This window comes from Schistocerca cancellata, chromosome 10, assembly GCF_023864275.1.
Source record: "Schistocerca cancellata isolate TAMUIC-IGC-003103 chromosome 10, iqSchCanc2.1, whole genome shotgun sequence".
In the NCBI taxonomy this organism is placed as follows: Eukaryota; Metazoa; Arthropoda; class Insecta; order Orthoptera; family Acrididae; genus Schistocerca; species Schistocerca cancellata.
Window position 1 is genome coordinate 80,343,249 of NC_064635.1, and position 18,613 is coordinate 80,361,861.

The 18,613-nt window shown below is 40.8% G+C and overlaps 1 protein-coding gene across 1 annotated transcript in view; it reads right to left on the reverse strand.

Annotated features, from left to right (window-relative positions):
- The window catches only part of LOC126106882 (nuclear factor related to kappa-B-binding protein), a 194,237-nt gene that overhangs the window by 143,634 nt on the left and 31,990 nt on the right, over nt 1-18,613 (reverse strand). The window contains exons 6-7 of the mRNA XM_049913296.1: nt 14,887-15,219; nt 10,294-10,502 (exon numbers count right to left, since the gene is read on the reverse strand). Of these exons, the coding sequence (XP_049769253.1) occupies nt 10,294-10,502; nt 14,887-15,219 (542 nt within the window). The remainder of the gene's footprint in view (nt 1-10,293; nt 10,503-14,886; nt 15,220-18,613) is intronic.

Sequence of the window (18,613 nt, forward strand, 5' to 3'; positions counted from 1 at the left end):
TAAAAATTCTGAGTGGAAAAGGAAAAATATAAATGAAGAAGTTTATACAATGATTAAAATGATGTGACAAAAGCATAGCAATAAAAAAAATTACATTTAAACCATTAACTGAATAAAAATGATAAAAGTCATTTCAATAAAGATTTAAAAATAAAAATATTAAAGAACGTGACCAGTTTCAAACCCACAACCTTCTGAAAGTGGAGGCATTACCCTATCCACTACACCACGTAACCACTCTGTAATATACAGGGTGTACATAAAGTACGGGAACACTTTCAATTATTTATTGCACAAGAACCAAACATTGTACAGATATCATACATATGTCATTTTCAAGAGAGACCCTGAAAGTTTTTTTTCACGTATACCGCCACAGCATAGTTTGGTAATTTGCCGATAGTCACCGCTAGTCGCAAACATGGCGAGTTCAGGTGTGGAGCGAGCTTTTTGTGTGTTGGAGTTTGACAAAAACAAGTGTGCTACAGCTGTTCAACAGACGTTTAGCAGCAAGTACAGTAAGAAGCCACCAACAAGGATGGCCATTTACCACTAGCAAAACAAATTCATTATGACAGGTTGTTTGTGCCCAGCAAAGAGAAGAGGACGTCCCAGTGTGAGTGAAGTGAATGTGGAGCACGTACGAGACACACTTATAAGCAGTCAAAAGAAATCAGTGTGTCGTGCATCCCGTGAACTCAAAATGGCTCCAATGACACTGTGGAAAGTCCTGCAACAGAAGCTGTCTATGAAACCATTCAAATTGGAACTAGTGCAGAAGCTCAATCACGATGACAAAGACAAGTGTTTTGAGTTTTGTTCGCAGTTGCAACAACTGAATGAGGATAGGGATGGCATTGTTGATCACTTAATTTTTAGCGATGAAGCCACTTTTCACACTATGGGAAAGTGAACAGGCATAACTGCTGAATCTGGGGTGCTGATCATCCACACAAATGCATTGAATTTGAGTGTGATTCCCCAAAGGTCAATGTTTTTTTGTACCTCGTCACATCAAAAACTATACGGGCCATTCTTCTTCACCGAGAGCAATGTCACTGGATATTCCTACTTGGACATGATGCAGCAACGGCTGATGCCTCAAATGCAATTGGACTCTCTGTTCATCTTTCAACAGGATGGGGGGCTCCACACCATTTTCTTCACGAAGTTCGTGGGTACCTGAACACGAAGCTGCCGCATCGATGGATTGGCTGTGTTACAGAAGGGGACAGCTATTTCACGAAAGGGCCTCCCCGATAACCAGATGTCACTCTGTGTGACTTTCTTCTGTGGGGACACATTAAAGATCCAGTGTATGTACCACCTGTACCACATGATGTAGCAGAGCTTCGGGAGGGAATACGGGAAGCACTGCCACAGTTAATGACACCATACTGGGATGGGTATGGCAAGAATTCAATTACCGTATTGACATCTGCCAGGTCACTCATGGTTCGCGCATCAAATATTTGTAAAAAAATCTTTCAGAGTTACTCTTCATAATGCAATATGTATGACATCTGTACAAGGTTTACCGTATTTACTCGAATCTAAGCCGCACTTTTTTTCCGGTTTTTGTAATCCAAAAAACCGCCTGCAGCTTAGAATCGAGTGCAAAGTAAGCGGAAGTTCTGAAAAATGGTGGTAGGTGCCGCCACAACCAACTTCTGCCGTCGAATATATGTAGCGCTACACAGGCATGCTTTGTAGGCACAGAGATAAATACTGGCGCCAAAACCTCTGAAACAGTAGATAAATTAAAAAAAAGGTGGAAGATGAGCTTTTTTCTCTGCACCGAGTTTCGACTACTGCATTTTCATACATTATCCAATGAAGTAAATACAAATTCCGTATCGTTCATCTTCGAATGTATCAGCTTTTCAATGTACTATGAAAATACGACTGGCAAGACTGTTTGGGATGTTTGTCAATACGGCCAACTCTACATTCTGAATTTTTTCCTACCTGTGAGAAGAGATGGTTGCTAATAGGAACTCTTATGAATTGTGAATCACATGCAGTATTCTCTTCACCATAAGAATAACACGAATATAAACATTTTGCCATGTATTCTTTCGTGTTTGCTACTATCAAACGGACCAATAAATAAATGAATGAACGAATGAATTTAAATCCTGTCTGCCTAATGAACTACGAAACTAGTGTGAGACAACTGCAAACGTGGAAGGTTATACATATCATGCCATGTTTATATTCGTATTATTCTTATGCCTAATAGTGATACAGTCAAAAATGAAGCACGGCAATTGACTAGATTTTTAAATCTAAGATGACTCTAATTTCTGTGCAGAATGTAATGTACAAAAGAGGCGTCTGCAAAGATTTTCAAACGGCAAAAAATTTTAGCTGAACTCTCGTTCATAACATCTTCTATCATACACAGTCTATTATTTGGTTCTTGTTGATCATTATCAAAGAGAGCAGCAGCGTAAGTAACAACAAATAGCAGTCTCTTGCCATTGTTTTGCTAATGAGACGATTCCTCTCTCTCTTTTTTTTTTAATTGTAAGTGGCGGTATTGTGCACAAAAGCAAGCCATGCCGTGAGCGGCGACAGGTTGTAAACACACATTATCAGAATGTGACAACAATGCATGACACAGTACAATAACGCATTTTCAGCTTAGAGTGACGTAAACACCTATATCAAAGAGAACAGCACTTATCAGATCAAAGAAAAATAAGCAATTGATTCAAACCAGACGAAGCACATGAAAAAGGAAGGGTACCCGTATAAATACGGATGGAGCGCCTGACGCATAGCAATGGCTACCTGGTAAAGCTTAACTGCTAAGTTTACGACTTGAACCAAACTACTGTAGCTGTATTGTCATTCATTCGACCTAAATTGTCTCTCATATTACAATGGATCAACTTTCTTTCGATTTGGAGGTGTGGCCTAAAACTTTTCTCTCCCCTTGAATTTAGAGTCTCAAATTTCAGGTGCGGCTTAGATTCGGGAAATTTTTTTTTTTTCCTTGATTTCGAGTCTCATTTTTCAGGTGCGGCTTAGATTCGAGTAAATACGGTAGTTCTTGTAAAATAAATAACTGAAAGTGTCCCAGACTTTATGTACACCCTGCTCTACTTTTTTTACTCTATTGAGTATCACGGAAAATTCCAATTCCCCCCCCCCCCCCCCCTCCCATCAACTGCTTGTAAATGATGGCCCAGTGGGATGAATGGCTGCAGGGTGTGAGACCTGGGACCTTAACCTGCATCACCATACAGATGGTTACAAAAACTCAATCACACAGCTGGGCACCTCTCCTCAGTATCAATAACAGCATCAAATATTTTAAAGAGAGAATCGCAGGAATGCTAGAAGACAGCCTACAGGAAGATCTGTTTGTGTTCCAACATGTGAAGCAATACTGACATTATGAATTATCTTGCAAGACAGATTGGAGAAATGCAAACTTACATTTATAGCATTTGTAGATTTAGAGAAAGTTTTGGACAATGTCAACAGGAGTGTACTCTCTAAAAGTCTGAAGGATGCTGACTTGAAGCACAGGGAGTAAAAGTTTATCTGCAACAAACATCAATCTACAGTTATAAGAACTGAAGGGCATTAGTTGAGAAGGGATGAGACAGAGCTGTACCCTACACCCACATTATTCTATGTGTACATTGAGCAATCAGTAAACGAATCTAAAGAGTACTGTGGAAATGGAAATAAAGCACAGAGAGAAGAAATAAAAACTTTGAGGTTTGCCTACAACATTGTAATTCTGTCAGAGACTGCAAAGGACTTGAAAGAGCAACTGAAGGGAATGAAGAGTGTCTTGAAAACAGATTATAAGATGATCAGCAACAAAAGTAATACATGGAAATAGTCATAGGAATGTCATGGAATGTAGGTGAATTAGAACAGGCAATGCTGAGGGAATTAGATTAGGACATAAGACAGTAAAATGTGTGAATGTGTTTTACTATATAATCTTTCATAACGGTATTCATCTGGGGTGTAGCCCTGTATAGTAGTGAAACTTGGATCATAAACAATTCAGACAAGAAGACAATTACCGTATTTACTCGAATTTAAGCCACACTTTTTTTCCGGTTTTTGTAATCCAAAAAACCGCCTGTGGCGTAGAATCGCGTGCAAAGTAACCGGAAGTTCTGAAAAACGTTGGTAGGTGCCGCCACAACTAACTTAAGCCGTTGAATATATGTAACGCTACACAGGCATGCTTTGCAGGTACAAAGAAAAATATTGGCGCCAAAACCTCCGCAACAATAGATAAATTAAAAGAAAAGCTGGAAGAATGTAAACATTATGCCATGTATTCTTTCGTGTTTGCTGCTATCTCATTTAAATCCTGTCAGCCTGACAAACTACGAAACTACAGTCAGACAACAGCAAACGCGGGAGAATATGCATATCGCGTCATGTTTATATTCGTATTATTCTTATGCTGAATAGTGATACAGTCAGAAATGATGCATGGCAACTGACTAGATTTTTAAATCTAAGATGACTCTAATTTCTGTGCAGAATGTAATGTACTAGAGAGGCGTCTGCAAAGATTTTCAAACGGAGAAAATTTTTCGCTAAACTCTCATTCAGAACATCTTCTATCATACGCAGCCTATTATTTGGTTCTTGTTGGTCATTATCAAAGAAAGCAGCAGTGTAAATAACATCAAATAGCAGTCTCTTGCCATTGTTTCGCTTTTGAGACAATTCCTCTCGTTGTTTTTATTGTAAGCCGTGGTAGCGCGCATAAAAGCAAGCCATGCCGCGAGCGGCGACAGGTCGTAAACACTCATTATCAGAATGCGACAAACTATGCATGACACAGTAAAATAATGCATTTTCAGCTTAGAGTGATGTAAACACTTATAACAAAGAGACCAGCACTTATCAGATCAAAGCAAAATAAGCAATTGATTCAAACCAGACGAAGCACGCGAATAAGGAAGGGTACCAGTATAAATACGGACGGAGTGCCTGGCACATAGCAATGGCAACTTGGTAAAGCTTAACTGTTAAGCTTACAACTCGAACCAAACTACTGTAGCTGTATCTTCACCCATTCGATCTCAACTGTGTTTCATGTTACAATGGACCAAGTTTGTTTCGATTTGGAGGGGCGGTCTAAAACTTTTCTCTCACCTTGAATTTCGAGTCTCAAATTTCAGGAGCGGCTTAGATTTGGGAATTTTTTTTTCCTTGATTTCAAGTCTCATTTTTCAGGTGTGGCTTCGATTCGAGTAAATACAGTAAACGTTAAAAATGTTGTGAAACAGGAGATTAGGTGAGTAGATCACATAAATAATGAAGAGATACTGAATCAAATTGGAGAAAAATAAATTTGTAGCACAATATGACTAAAAGAAAGGATTAGTTGACAGAACACATTTTACTGAATACTGCATACTGATATCATTTAGATCAGAACAAAACAATTAATACTTTCTGATATCTCTATCTATTTACATACTGGGACACCCCTAATAAGAGTACTCTACAAAATAAGGGAACTTTAAGGATTTTTAACACTGATGTCACAAATATTTTGTAATTCTACTTTACAAGTGCTAATCTCTGTTGGAAAATAACAGTAACAGTCATAAACAAAATACTAGAAGGACAAATGGCTTACAAAATCTTTTACCCAGCATTAATGTGGCACAGAAGAGAGAGCATATATAAATGAAAATAATAAATCTTTTAAAAAGTATAATATACCTGGATGGATAAAAGATCTACTCAACCAGCCAGCAGTAGGAGAAAACACATATAAAAGTGAAGGAAATCTGCAAAGGTTTCAGAAACAGTGGCTCCTTCTTCTGACAGAAGGATCGAAGAAAAAGGAAAAGGGTTGAAGGAAAAGGACTGTCGAGGTTTAAGAAATGGAGAGCATTATTGAACATTCACTCAGAACCTTTGGTCAGGTGAGACTTACCAGATGAAATGAGAAGGAAATAAGGAATTGTTGGGGATTGCACCAGACAAGATTTGAAAACCTGAGAACTTAAAGGTGGAAGATAATGTCATAAGCAAGACAGAGATTACTGACAAAACATCGTGCAAGTACTAGTAAGAATGGAAAGTTAAGTGGTAGGTGGAGGTGGGGGTAGATGGGGGGACTAGACAAGTCAGAAAATAAAAGATACATAAAACTAAAAGGGAGTGGAGAAAGGAATTTTTTCTGAGAAGAAATGCTAAGACCAAAGAAATTAACATACATTACGGCCAGGTGGATAGAGAGAACCAAAGACATATTGTAAAGACAGTACAGTCCATAAAACTTTTTATCCCACTCAAATCACACATTCCCACATTTTACCTTCTTCTTATGATCCACAAACCCAACCACCCTGGCGATCCCACAGTTGCTGGCTTCAAAGCAAGGCACCCATTGAATGTATGTCTACTTTAGTTGATCAACACCTGCAACCTAGTACAGCGACTCCCTTCTTGTATCAGAGACTCCAAATACTTCCTAGATCATCATAAATCTGTGCCCATTCCACTCCCACCACACACCTTGCTTGTCGCTATTAGTGCCACCTCCCTCTGTACCAACACCACCCATGTACATGGTCTGTCTGCTGCTTAATATATCTCAGCCAGTGTGCACCTGATTCCAAACCTACTTTACTTGGAGGTTTTCCTGGGATCCATAACACTTCACTCCCTGATTTGGTTTAGATACATTGATGAAAATTTTTGGAATCTCTAAATACTTTCTCCCAGTTAAATTTCACACAGTCCTGTTCTGGCTCCCAAGGCACTTTCCTTTACGTTGACCTCACCCTCACCAAGGGTCCACTACACACTTCGATTCACATTAAACCTGCAAACAAACCACAATACCTACGTTCTGACATCTGCCATCTTCTTCACGCCACACTTTCCCTGGCATACAGCCCTAGAATTCAAAATAAATGTATTTGTTAAGAAGCAAACTCTTTACAGCTCTACACCATCACTCTCACTTGAGCCTAATTCAAAAGCAGATGTCTCAGCTATCACAGTCTATCCTGGTACTGCTGATCCCTCGAAAAAACAATATAGGAATACACCGCTAGTCACTCAGTGCTATCCTGGTCTTGAATGTATTAATCAGCTACTTCAGCACGGCCATGATTTCTTACAATCATGCCCTGAAATGATGTCCATTTTGTCTGACATTTTGCCCACCATATCTAGGATACCTTTTACGCCCCCCTCCTCCCGCCGCCCCCAAATTCCTCAATATTCTTGTCGGCCCCTATGCTCCTTCTCATTCATTTCCCTGCTCTTTGGCTCCTACCCTTGTGACCATCCCCACTGTAAGACTTGCCCTATGCACTGTCCTACCACCACATATACCAGCCCTGTAACTGTCAAAACACATACTACCAAAAGGAGAGGCAACCACGAATTGACACATCGTATAGCAGTTGTTATGTAAACACTGTTCGGCTTTCTACACTGGTGTGACTGTCACCAAGCTATCAGTTAGGATGAGCGACGATAGACACATGGTGTATAACGGCAACGCACAAGATCCTGTTCCAGAGTATGCTGTACAACATGACAATTGTGACCTCAGTGCCTATTTCTCTACACGTCATACGAATAGTTACCCCAGACACCAGTTTCTCAACACTCTGCAGGTGGGAACTGGTGTTACAGTATGTCCTTGTTTCTAACTACCCACCTGGCATTAATTTACGTTAATTTCTTTAGTCTCATAATTCTTCTCAGTAACTATTCCTTTCTTCACTACCTTTAAGTTAAGGGAACACCACATCGTCATCAATTCTATGCCCGATCCAGAGACATGTAAGTTCATCATTTAGGTAACGAACATCAATACTCCAATGGGAATTCTTGTTGGAGTTGGAATCCTCAGATTCAGCAGTCAGTTGTGTAAATAACTGCAACTGCAACATAGCAAGGTAAGAGGTACCTGTCACAGTCTTCTCACAGAAGAAAAACGGCCCATACAGCTTCATCTGTGACACTGCACAAAAAACATATCTGTTTGAAATCTCATTCATATGCCTGATTTCATGAGGACTTTTAGTGCCCCAGAATCTCACATTGCAGCGATTAACATTTCTAGATAAATGGAAGGTTGGTTTATTGCTCAATATCAGCTTGGAGGCAAAATGTTGTGGTGAAAAACTGAAGGCACTGCACATAATCTTCTAATTTTATTTGTTGCATGAGCTACAGACGGTAGTTTGAAATGTAACGGCTGTTGCAAAATCTTCCATGTGGTTTGCTCAGACCACTGATATTTTTGGACTGCATATGAAAATTTCCCTTACCATCTCCATAGTTGGACCTGGCACAGTTGGTCGACCGGTACTTTTCTGTTTACAGAGACAACCAGGATTTCCAAATTACTAATGGTAGTTCTGCATCAAACCAGTCAGTAGACTGACGATTCCTTCTGAATGTACACTGCAGTTTTGTAACAGACCAAAACCTCGCATATTCCACACAAAAACTCTTTTCTCGCTTTGTCGCCATTTTGTCAAGGCAGTGCACGCATAATGCCAACTGGTGGGCAAAATACAAACTTGGTGAGTTTACAGCTCTATTCATGCATTAGTCATAATGGTACAAATAATACTTTGGAAAATATAGAACTTCCAAAACAAATGAATGATTTATAGTAGCTCTGTATAATGGAGTGTGGCTCAAAACAATTATGTTCAGAGTTATTCTGAGTAATTAACTACCAGATGACTACATTAGAAAATGTGCAGGCAATTTGTTCAGATGATGTTTCGAAAGTCCCTGGGCATCGAAGAAGCAATGGTGCTGGGCCAAGCCAGCACCAACAGACCAAAACCAGAAGGATACTATATTCACAGAGTATATCTGTAGTTAACGAAAAGGGTGCATTTTAGGATGAATTATATAGTTTGCAACAATGTGCTAGAAGTAAAAATAATTCTGATGTAGACTGTCTGTCCATTTCTAGATTTCAGAATGGAGTTCTGTGACACACAAGCTGTGCAAGATGTTGCGCAGCCCCGTTGGTAGATACCATTGTGCCGAGCAAAAAGCAAACTGCACATAGGGGTGAACACAGCCCCAAGGATAGACGCGTACTTGTGCTGATCCAAAACACTTTCCAGAATGAGAGATCACCCAGGGAACGACATGAAAATATTTCCCAGATTATAATGCTCTCTTCTCCCGCCTGGACCCTCCCGACAATTGTTACAGGGTCATACACACCAATGGCCATAGCTTCAGTGGAGCACAAAAAGTGATTAATCTAAGAATGTGATGTCCAGTTGTGGTACTGGTGAGCAAATTCCAGCCTTTTGTAGCCGACGAGCAGGCACCTGCCGCAGAGGCTCGCACCCAGCAACAACTGCTGAACTGTCACCGAGGGAACACTGCTGGTAGCCCCTTGATTCATCTGTGCAGTTAGTTACTCAATGGTTGCATGTAAATTTGCCCGTACACATATCTCCATAGCTGTAATTCCCCCTGTTCTCTATGGCCTGTGGTCCACCACAACTACCTCAGCCCTAATTTTGGATAGCACCATTTTGTCATATACAGTATACTTTAACCACCATAGCACAACAACAGTCTACAAATTTAACCATTTCAAAAATGCTTCCACATTTGACCCAAAGGCCTATCTTCATGCTATTTTGGACATCACATAAATTGCTCCATTTCCACATTGGGACAACAACTGCACTATTTTCCGCATTCGCCCCTCGCCCACTTTAATTACCCTCCACTGCTAGTGCTGCCAACTGCCATCTGTGAGTGGTTATTGCATGTAGTTGTCGAACACAGGTGCTGCTCACATTAATGTGACTTGACTGTGCATTTATCACCTACTGGCTTCTTTTTGTCACTTAATTTCAAACAAAAAGTGCATGGGCAGCAACATGCAACACCTCAAAAAATGTGAATTCTTGCAAAACCACAACTTTGAGGTACCAACATCAGACTGCAAAAAGTTCCCAGAATTGGTTCAAATGCATGCAAAAGTGTGCAAATTTTAAGTAAGCACAATTTCAGAAAATAAATTAATTTGTAGCAAATTTTTTGAAAAAACTCAAAAAGGCAGTCATCTTAATCGGCCTTTGCTCCCTGCCCTCTCTTATTCTTGTTAGAACAAGCAACCACTCAAAAAAAGACAGTGTCATGATGTATGAGCGAGTTTGGGTGTGGTTGTGGTAGTATGTATTCCAGCTTGAAAAATTGCCGGAACTACGCAGCTAGCAATGTCTCTGTGCTCGAGATGTTAGGGCAATTTAGAGAAGACAACTTTACTTTAACACTTACCCAACGCTGTTAGTCCGCCGTACTTTTGCCCTGGGGGATGGTTCTGTGTCTTCAATAGGTTCTGTCTTAATTTCTGGTAGCACCATAAGCTCTTCTTTAACAGACATTGGCAAAAGGCCTGTCTTATCGTCGACAGCATCTTCCGATTCAGATTCAGTTTCATCCCCACTTTCTGAGCTCTCTGAACTGTTGGCTCCAGCATTGGTTACCTGGATAACACAATTAATTGATTAATGAAATGTCAGGCAATGAATAGCTCTTTCATGTTTGCATGTGTCACAGACTGCAAACTGTGCAAAAAACACACATACACAAAGCTGCAACTGGACTGGCTGGCTCACCAGCCCTTATCATAATCTGCATGGCAGATCGATCTGAAACCGGCTCACCTCCCTGAATCCCAAAAGCAGCATATTAACATGCTAAGCTATCTGAGTGTGTATTATAAACATATATTCATCAAGTATAACAACTGTTTCATCAGTACTCAGCGAAAATAGTGAGTTTTACCGAATGACTTTCAAAATGAAAGGAAGAAATATCAAAGTTTTAATAATTTATTACTTTCAAGATCAATAAAGGTGGATAACAACCTTGAAGTGGATAGGGATGGAAAGCTAAATACAGTAACTGATTAATTTCCCATGGCTGGAGTTCACAGTTGTGTATAGCTTTTTAAAACAAACTGAGATGTGTATGTGGAGGAGAATGGGGAGAATAAGCTGGATGGAAAGAGTGAGTAATAAAAGAGTATTGGAAAGGGTTGGTGAGAGAAGATGTCTGCTGAAGGTTGTAAGAGAAAGGAAAAAGAACTGGTTGGGACATTCATTGAGAAGGGAGTGCTTGCTAGTAGATGCTTTGGAAGGATTGGTTTGTGGGAGAAGACTGAGATGAAGAAGGCGATACAAGAAGATAGATGACATAAAGGGAAGAGGAAATTATGCAGACCTGAAGAGGATGGCAGAAGACCAGACAGCCTGAGAACCACCATGTGAAAACCTGCCTTTAGGGAGAACACTGATGATGATGATGATGATGATGATGGTGGTGGTGGTGGTGGTGGTGGTGGTGGTGGTGGTGGTGTATTTGTCACTGTCTACAGAAATTATTTATTTTCACTATTGCAGGATTTGGTGGTACAGCAGATGAGTTTGCAGTGGAAGAGTAGGATGTAGGGAAGGGAGTATTTGATATGGAAGAGGAGGCAGTGCCAAAAAAAACATAGATATCATTGCTTAGTGGCTGGTTTTATATGCACTGAAGTTTGTGTACAGGGGATCAGTGAGGTGGATACAGAAAAGGACTAGTGTTGGGAAAATGAGTTAAGCTGTTACAAAAAGCGAAGTTCTTCTTCACTCTGAGAACAGCCACAGAGACATAATTGATAAATCTACACCAAGCCAGGGAGCAGAGCTTCTGGGTCTTGAGGAATGCCTCTTCCATTTGTCCTATGAAAAAGATTGCATGGTGAGGGAGTTGTTCTGGTTCCCATAGCAGTCCCCCTGATTTGTTTGTACAACTAGTCCTCTCAAGGGAAGTAGTTTTGGATTAGGATGAAGGTGAGTAGGGTTACAATGAATGAGGTTTTACGAACACTTTCAGATGGCTGCTGGAGTGAAGGTAGTATTCTACGGTTGAGATGCTATGTGTACGCAGGATGTTTGGGTAAAGTGAGGTTGCATCATTAGTGACACAGAAAGCTCCAGGTAGGAGAGGAGTGAGAGTGGACCTGAGACTGTTCGGGAAGTAGTTGGCTTCTTTCATGTAGCACGGAAGGCTCTGTATTAGGTCTCTCAATATTTTTTAAAATATTGGGAATCTGATATATTGATAATTACAAAAATATCATCAACTCTCGATATGTCAAGGAAAAGTATCAATACATCATCAGAAAAAATATCGATGAACTGGCCCATAAAAATATCGGCTTCACATTGTATATATGTTTTAGAGCTGTATATTTAAGTATTGATTTATCTAAAAAGAAAGATGATGAGACTTACCAAACAAAAGCGCTGGCAGGTCGATAGACACACAAACAAACACAAACATACACACAAAATTCTAGCTTTCGCAACCAACGGTTGCCTCGTCAGGAAAGAGGGAAGGAGAGGGAAAGACAAAAGGATTTGGGTTTTAAGGGAGAGGGTAAGGAGTCATTCCAATCCCGGGAGCGGAAAGACTTGCCTTAGGGGGAAAAAAGGACAGGTATACACTCGCGCACACACACACACATCCATCCGCATATACACAGACACAAGCAGACATTTGTAAAACTCTTTGCCTTTGCCTTTACAAATGTCTGCTTGTGTCTGTGTATATGCGGATGGATATGTGTGTGTGTGCGAGTGTATACCTGTCCTTTTTTCCCCCTAAGGCAAGTCTTTCCGCTCCCGGGATTGGAATGACTCCTTACCCTCTCCCTTAAAACCCAAATCCTTTTGTCTTTCCCTCTCCTTCCCTCTTTCCTGACGAGGCAACCGTTGGTTGCGAAAGCTAGAATTTTGTGTGTATGTTTGTGTTTGTTTGTGTGTCTATCGACCTGCCAGCGCTTTTGTTTGGTAAGTCTCATCATCTTTCTTTTTAGATATATTTTTCCCACGTGGAATGTTTCCCTCTATTATATAAGTATTGATTTATTATTAGATATTCTGTATGTCAACAAAGTAGCAGCCTATCTGTCTCCCTTACAGCACAAATTGAAAGAAAAACTATGCATATTCACACTTGGCAATAACTACTATGCTAACAATGGTAACTGCACGTAAGTGGCACAGTAAAAGGTCCGTTGCTCAGTTTCGTCACATATCGGATTTGTCCGAACACTTCATGTTGACTTCCTTGCCGTTTTAATTTCTGCCAATGCCAGCAACTTAGTAGCTGTAGTGTCAAAATTGCGAGGTGAAGTTAAACGTTGCAATTTCTGCTGGCAGCACCAAATGCTGATTACGTCAACATTTCCCCTCACGTCTTTGTGTACCGCAAAGACCAAAAGACCAATCTGGTCATTTAGATTTTTGTTCATCATTTCCAGCAATTGTTTTTGAAGAATGTCGATGCGAAGAAATAGGCACATACCATAAGGAATAAGAAATGTGATCGCCCACAAGATCAAGAGGAAAGGAGCGGTTCAAGTCCAGGGCATTCTTCGCGTATGTCAGCAATATTTCATCGAAATTAGGCGGAATCTTGAGGAAACACCATGTGCAAGTAATCTTCTGTCCACCTACAAACACTTGTGCTTTTCTCGGATTGGCAAAGGACATTCTGGAATTGCAGATGGCTGGAATCTGCAGAATACATTGCCAGTGTGGCACAGCCTACATTGGTCAAACAATGAACACAGTGCATGAAAGGTGCATCGAACATGATCACCACAATTGCCTTTCACAGGCCAGTAAGTCAGCCATAGCTAAGCATTGTGTCTCCACTGGATATTCCACGGATTATTCTGCCACACAAACCTTGGTCTCGATGAGGTCCTTCTGAGATTCAATTGTTAAGGAAACAGTGGAAATACATTTAGCACAAGATCTTATTAATCGTAATGACAGCTTTCAGTTGGATAATGTGTGAGACCTGATTAATTTTTTAATTTCTTCAGAAAGAAAACATTTTATGACCAGCAACAATTAGTTTCATTAATTTTGACATCTGAATTTTAACTCTGCAATTGCACATTCCGGCAGAGAATGTGTATGCAGTGTCACCATCACACATGTGCCTGTAGGCCACAGATGGAGCAACATTCGAAGGGAGCGCGAAACTCGAAAGAGGTCGCTCTTGTAACTGCTGCTCTCATACATGCGTATCTGAGCCAACTTTTGGTATAAAGTTAGTGATGTGAACTAGCAATCTCCAGTGCAAAACAATCACCTGAAGGTGGCTGAATGGTTGTCAGTCAAAATGTCATGGCAAAAGGTCTACATTATCCAGCTGGAGTCACAATACTCTTTAAGCTGGGAAAATTTCGAGAATCACAAGTGTTTCTTAGTTCTAAGGTGCTAGGTCCGACAGTTGAGTACAACATTGCATTGCCCTGTGTCTCATATACAAGACTATTCAACCATCTGCAATTGGCCTGGTGCCAGAACACTGAGACCAATGACTACATTGCTAAACTTGTGTACTATTTTTTTTTTTTTTAACACGTTATCTTTCCATATTGGGCTTTATCATGTGATGACTAATAACTAAAAATTGGTTACATTTTCAATTATTATATGAAGAAAATAAAGCTATTTCAAACTATTTCTGATAAAATAGTTCACCTGGATAAAATTCTCTATAAAACCGTGTCTGTTACATAAGTTAGAATTTTTGCATTTTGGGGCAGAATTCGCATCTATATTCGAATTTATTGCAAAATGCAAATTTTTCGTGTACCTGGTAATGAGGGGACACTCTTTTACAATGGTTCGTGAGGGTGGTTGGATAATTAGAGGCAATATTAGCATCAGTCAGAAGTGCCTAAGGTGTTTGCATTGCTATTTGCTTTAACTGCTGGTGTTGCAATTTTTGTTCTCTGACAGTAAAATGTCTTATATAGGTTACATTCCTTTGCATTTGTGCAAAAGCACAACTGATGCTTACCTGTGGGCTAGCAATGCGAAGATGAGGCGCCCTGTTGTTGACATGCTGATGGTCGGCACTGCTTCCTTTCCCACTCCCTGCCCTCGCCGGCACGTTCTGACGCTTTACGGTCACCTTCCCTCCCTCGTGAGGCGTACTCGGTGGTGTCGCCGCTCGCTGCTGCTGGTAGTGGTGACTCGGTGTGCTAACAGGCGACGAGGTAGCATTGGGCGTGGGGCTGGCAGAGGGAGGGCAGCGCAGCGGAGGTGTCGCGGGAATCGGTCTCTTAGCCATCTGCGCCCTCGTCGCCACATCGTGTATCGAGATACCGTGGGTCTCCAGATCCGGATGTGACTGTACGAAAAACAACAGGTATTATTATTAACTTGTTTTTATACACATCGAGCAAAGCCCACGCTACAAAGTAAATTTCAAGTACTCATTGCCGGTGAGTCTATTACACTGCCCCTGGCATATTATTTTGAAAAGGGAGCAAGATTAGAGTTAAATGTCCTGTCAAGAACACTATCACTAGAGACAGAACACATAGGTATCATTAGAGATAGAACACATGGGACACAATCTCTCAATAGCGAAAATTGGGCAAGGAAATTGACCACGTCCTTTTCACAGAATCATGCCACGATTTGCCTTGTGCGATTTAGGGAAATCACGGAAAACCTAAATCTGGGAGGTCACATAGGGATTAGAACTGTTGTCCACCTGAATACGAGTCCAGTGTGCTGACCACTGTGCCATCTTCCTTGGCATTTTATTCCCATATTAAGACTCATTTGAGTGCTCATTTTTGTTTATATGTCGACATCAAAACTGTGTGTGCTGTAAGTGCTGTCTGCTGTGCAGTGTGACACCTGAATGGTGAAAACAAGACTATGAGGTGTCGTCCTCCTTACAAAAAAGTTGAAGTATTGCAACAGAATGAGTTATAACTGACAACAGTTTTTGTGGGTTCACAGTGGATGTTCTTGACAAAGATCATACGATATGAGCTCTACAATGCTGCGATCTGAAAAAAATAGGAAAACTTCCAGCCAAATACTTCTAAATGTCGACATTTATTCACATGAGAAAATCTATAAATAAAAACAGATCAAACAATATTTACACAGTACATAGTGCTTTCTTTATTTCATCCTTTGCATCTTATTTTCTTTTTAAGTGCCAAATAAGATACAAAACTATTTTTCTACTTCGATGTTTAAACAATTCTTATTTACATTTTTTGTCTAGTTATGTTCCTATTTATATAGTGCAGGCTTTTTCTTTGTCCAGGCATCGCAAAAAACTAAATACCTTTTTGCTTTCAGACATTTGGTCTCTTTTGTGGGAGAACACTAGCAGGTAAAATATCAAGTCATCAGGCAACCTATGCAATGAAAACAAAGCAAAAAATAAAATAAACATTAAGAAGAGTCAAAAGCTCTATATTCAGTTTTACAACACAAGTGAGCTCGGAAAAAATATTTTCACTTCCGATGTTAACAGACGATACCACAGTCCCCTATTTCTGCACACATACAGTCTTCAGCATAATCAGGACTTTAGAACTCCACACTTGGCACAATCAATCCATCTTTGACTTCACTGATTCAAAAGTAATGTGGCTGGCTCCTAATTTTCACACAGACATGTGGTGCACACCCACCACAAGTAATCTATTTTGATCAAAAGGTTGTTTGTATAAAATAGCCTTTTATAAATGGAAAAAGAAACGTGATCAAGACAGCATCAACAGGAATAATCTTTGTATTCTGTTATAGTCGCTTGTAAACAAGAAGGCAGATGCGTGATGCTTTATGTGCAGAAATGGATGAAGAATTCTGTGCAGCAGTGCTGGTGCTCTCTCTGGCTCTGTCCCATGTCACTCTCCACCTGTCGCCTACCCTGGCAACTAGCACCACTATGGTAAGTGACACAATGTGTAACTATTCAAGTTCAAGAGGCTCTGAGCACTATGGGACTTAACATCTGAGGTCATCAGTCCCCTAGAACTTAGAACTACTTAAACCTAACCAACCTAAAGACATCACACACATCCATGCCCGAGGCAGGATTCGAACCTGCGACCGTAGCGGTCATGCGGTTCCCGGCTGAAGCGCCTAGAACCGCTCAGCCACACCGGCCGGCTGTATAACTATTCCTGCTTCTCACTCTCCCTAGACAAATTTATACACCCCAAAAACTATCACTGTTACTTGTTAATGTAAAACTTGTCACGTTTGCTAAATGCCACCCATAATAATACTACAGACGCTCAGTACCGCACCATACCTGGACTAACATGAAAATCGACACTACATCTACATCAACATTTATACTCCGCCACCCAATGGTGTGTGGTGGAGGGCACTTTATGTGCCACTGTCATTACCTCCCTTTCCTGCTCCAGTCGCGTATGGTTCGCGGGAAGAACGACTGCCGGAAAGCCTCTGTGCGCGCTCGAATCTCTCTAATTTTACATTCGTGATCTCCTCGGGAGGTATAAGTAGTGGGAAGCAATATATTCGATACCTCATCCAGAAACGCACCCTCTCGAAATCTGAACAACAAGCTACACCGCGATGCAGAGTGCCTCTCTTGCATAGTCTGCCACTTAAGTTTGTTAAACATCTCCGTAACGCTATCACGGTTACCAAATAACCCTGTGACGAAACGCGCCGCTCTTCTTTGAATCTTCTCTATGTCCTCCGTCAACCCAATCTGGTACGGATCCCACACTGATGAGCAATACTCAAGTATAGGTTGAACGAGTGTTTTGTAGGCCACCTCCTTTGTTGATGGACTACATTTTCTAAGGACTCTCCCAATGAATCTCAACCTGGTACCCGCCTTACCAACAATTAATTTTATATGATAATTCCACTTCAAACCGTTCCGCACGCATACTCCCAGATATTTTACAGATGTAACTGCTACCAGTGTTTGTTCCGCTATCATATAATCATACATTGAAGGATCCTTCTTTCTATGTATTCGCAATACATTACATTTGTCTATGTTAAGGGTCAGTTGCCACTCACTGCACCAAGTGACTATCCGCTGCAGATCTTCCTGCATTTCGCTACAATTTCCTAATGCTGCAACTTCTCTGTATACTACAGCATCATCCGCGAAAAGCCGCATGGAACTTCCGACACTATCTACTAGGTCATTTATATATAATGTGAAAAGCAATGGTCCCATAACACTCCCCTGTGGCACGCCAGAGGTTACTTTAACGTCTGTAGACGTCTCTCCACTGAGAACAACATGCTGTGTTCTGTTTGCTAAAAACTCTTCAATCCAGCCACACAGCTGGTCTGATATTCCGTAGGCTCTTACTTTGTTTATTAGGCGACAGTGCGGAACTGTATCGAACGCCTTCCAGAAGCCAAGGACAATGGCATCTACCTGGGAGCCTGTATCTAATATTTTCTGGGTCTCATGAACAAATAAAGCGAGTTGGGTCTCACACGATCGCTGTTTCCGAAATCCATGTTGATTCCTACAGAGTAGATTCTGGGTTTCCAGTAACGACATGATACGCGAGCAAAAAACATGTTCTAAAATTCTACAACAGATCGACATCAGAGATATAGGTCTATAGTTTTGCGCATCTGCTCGACAACCCTTCTTGAAGACTGGGACTACCTGTGCTCTTTTCCAATCATTTGGAACTTTCCGTTCCTCTAGAGACTTGCGGTACACAGCTGTTAGAAGAGGGGCAAGTTCTTTCGTGTACTCTGTG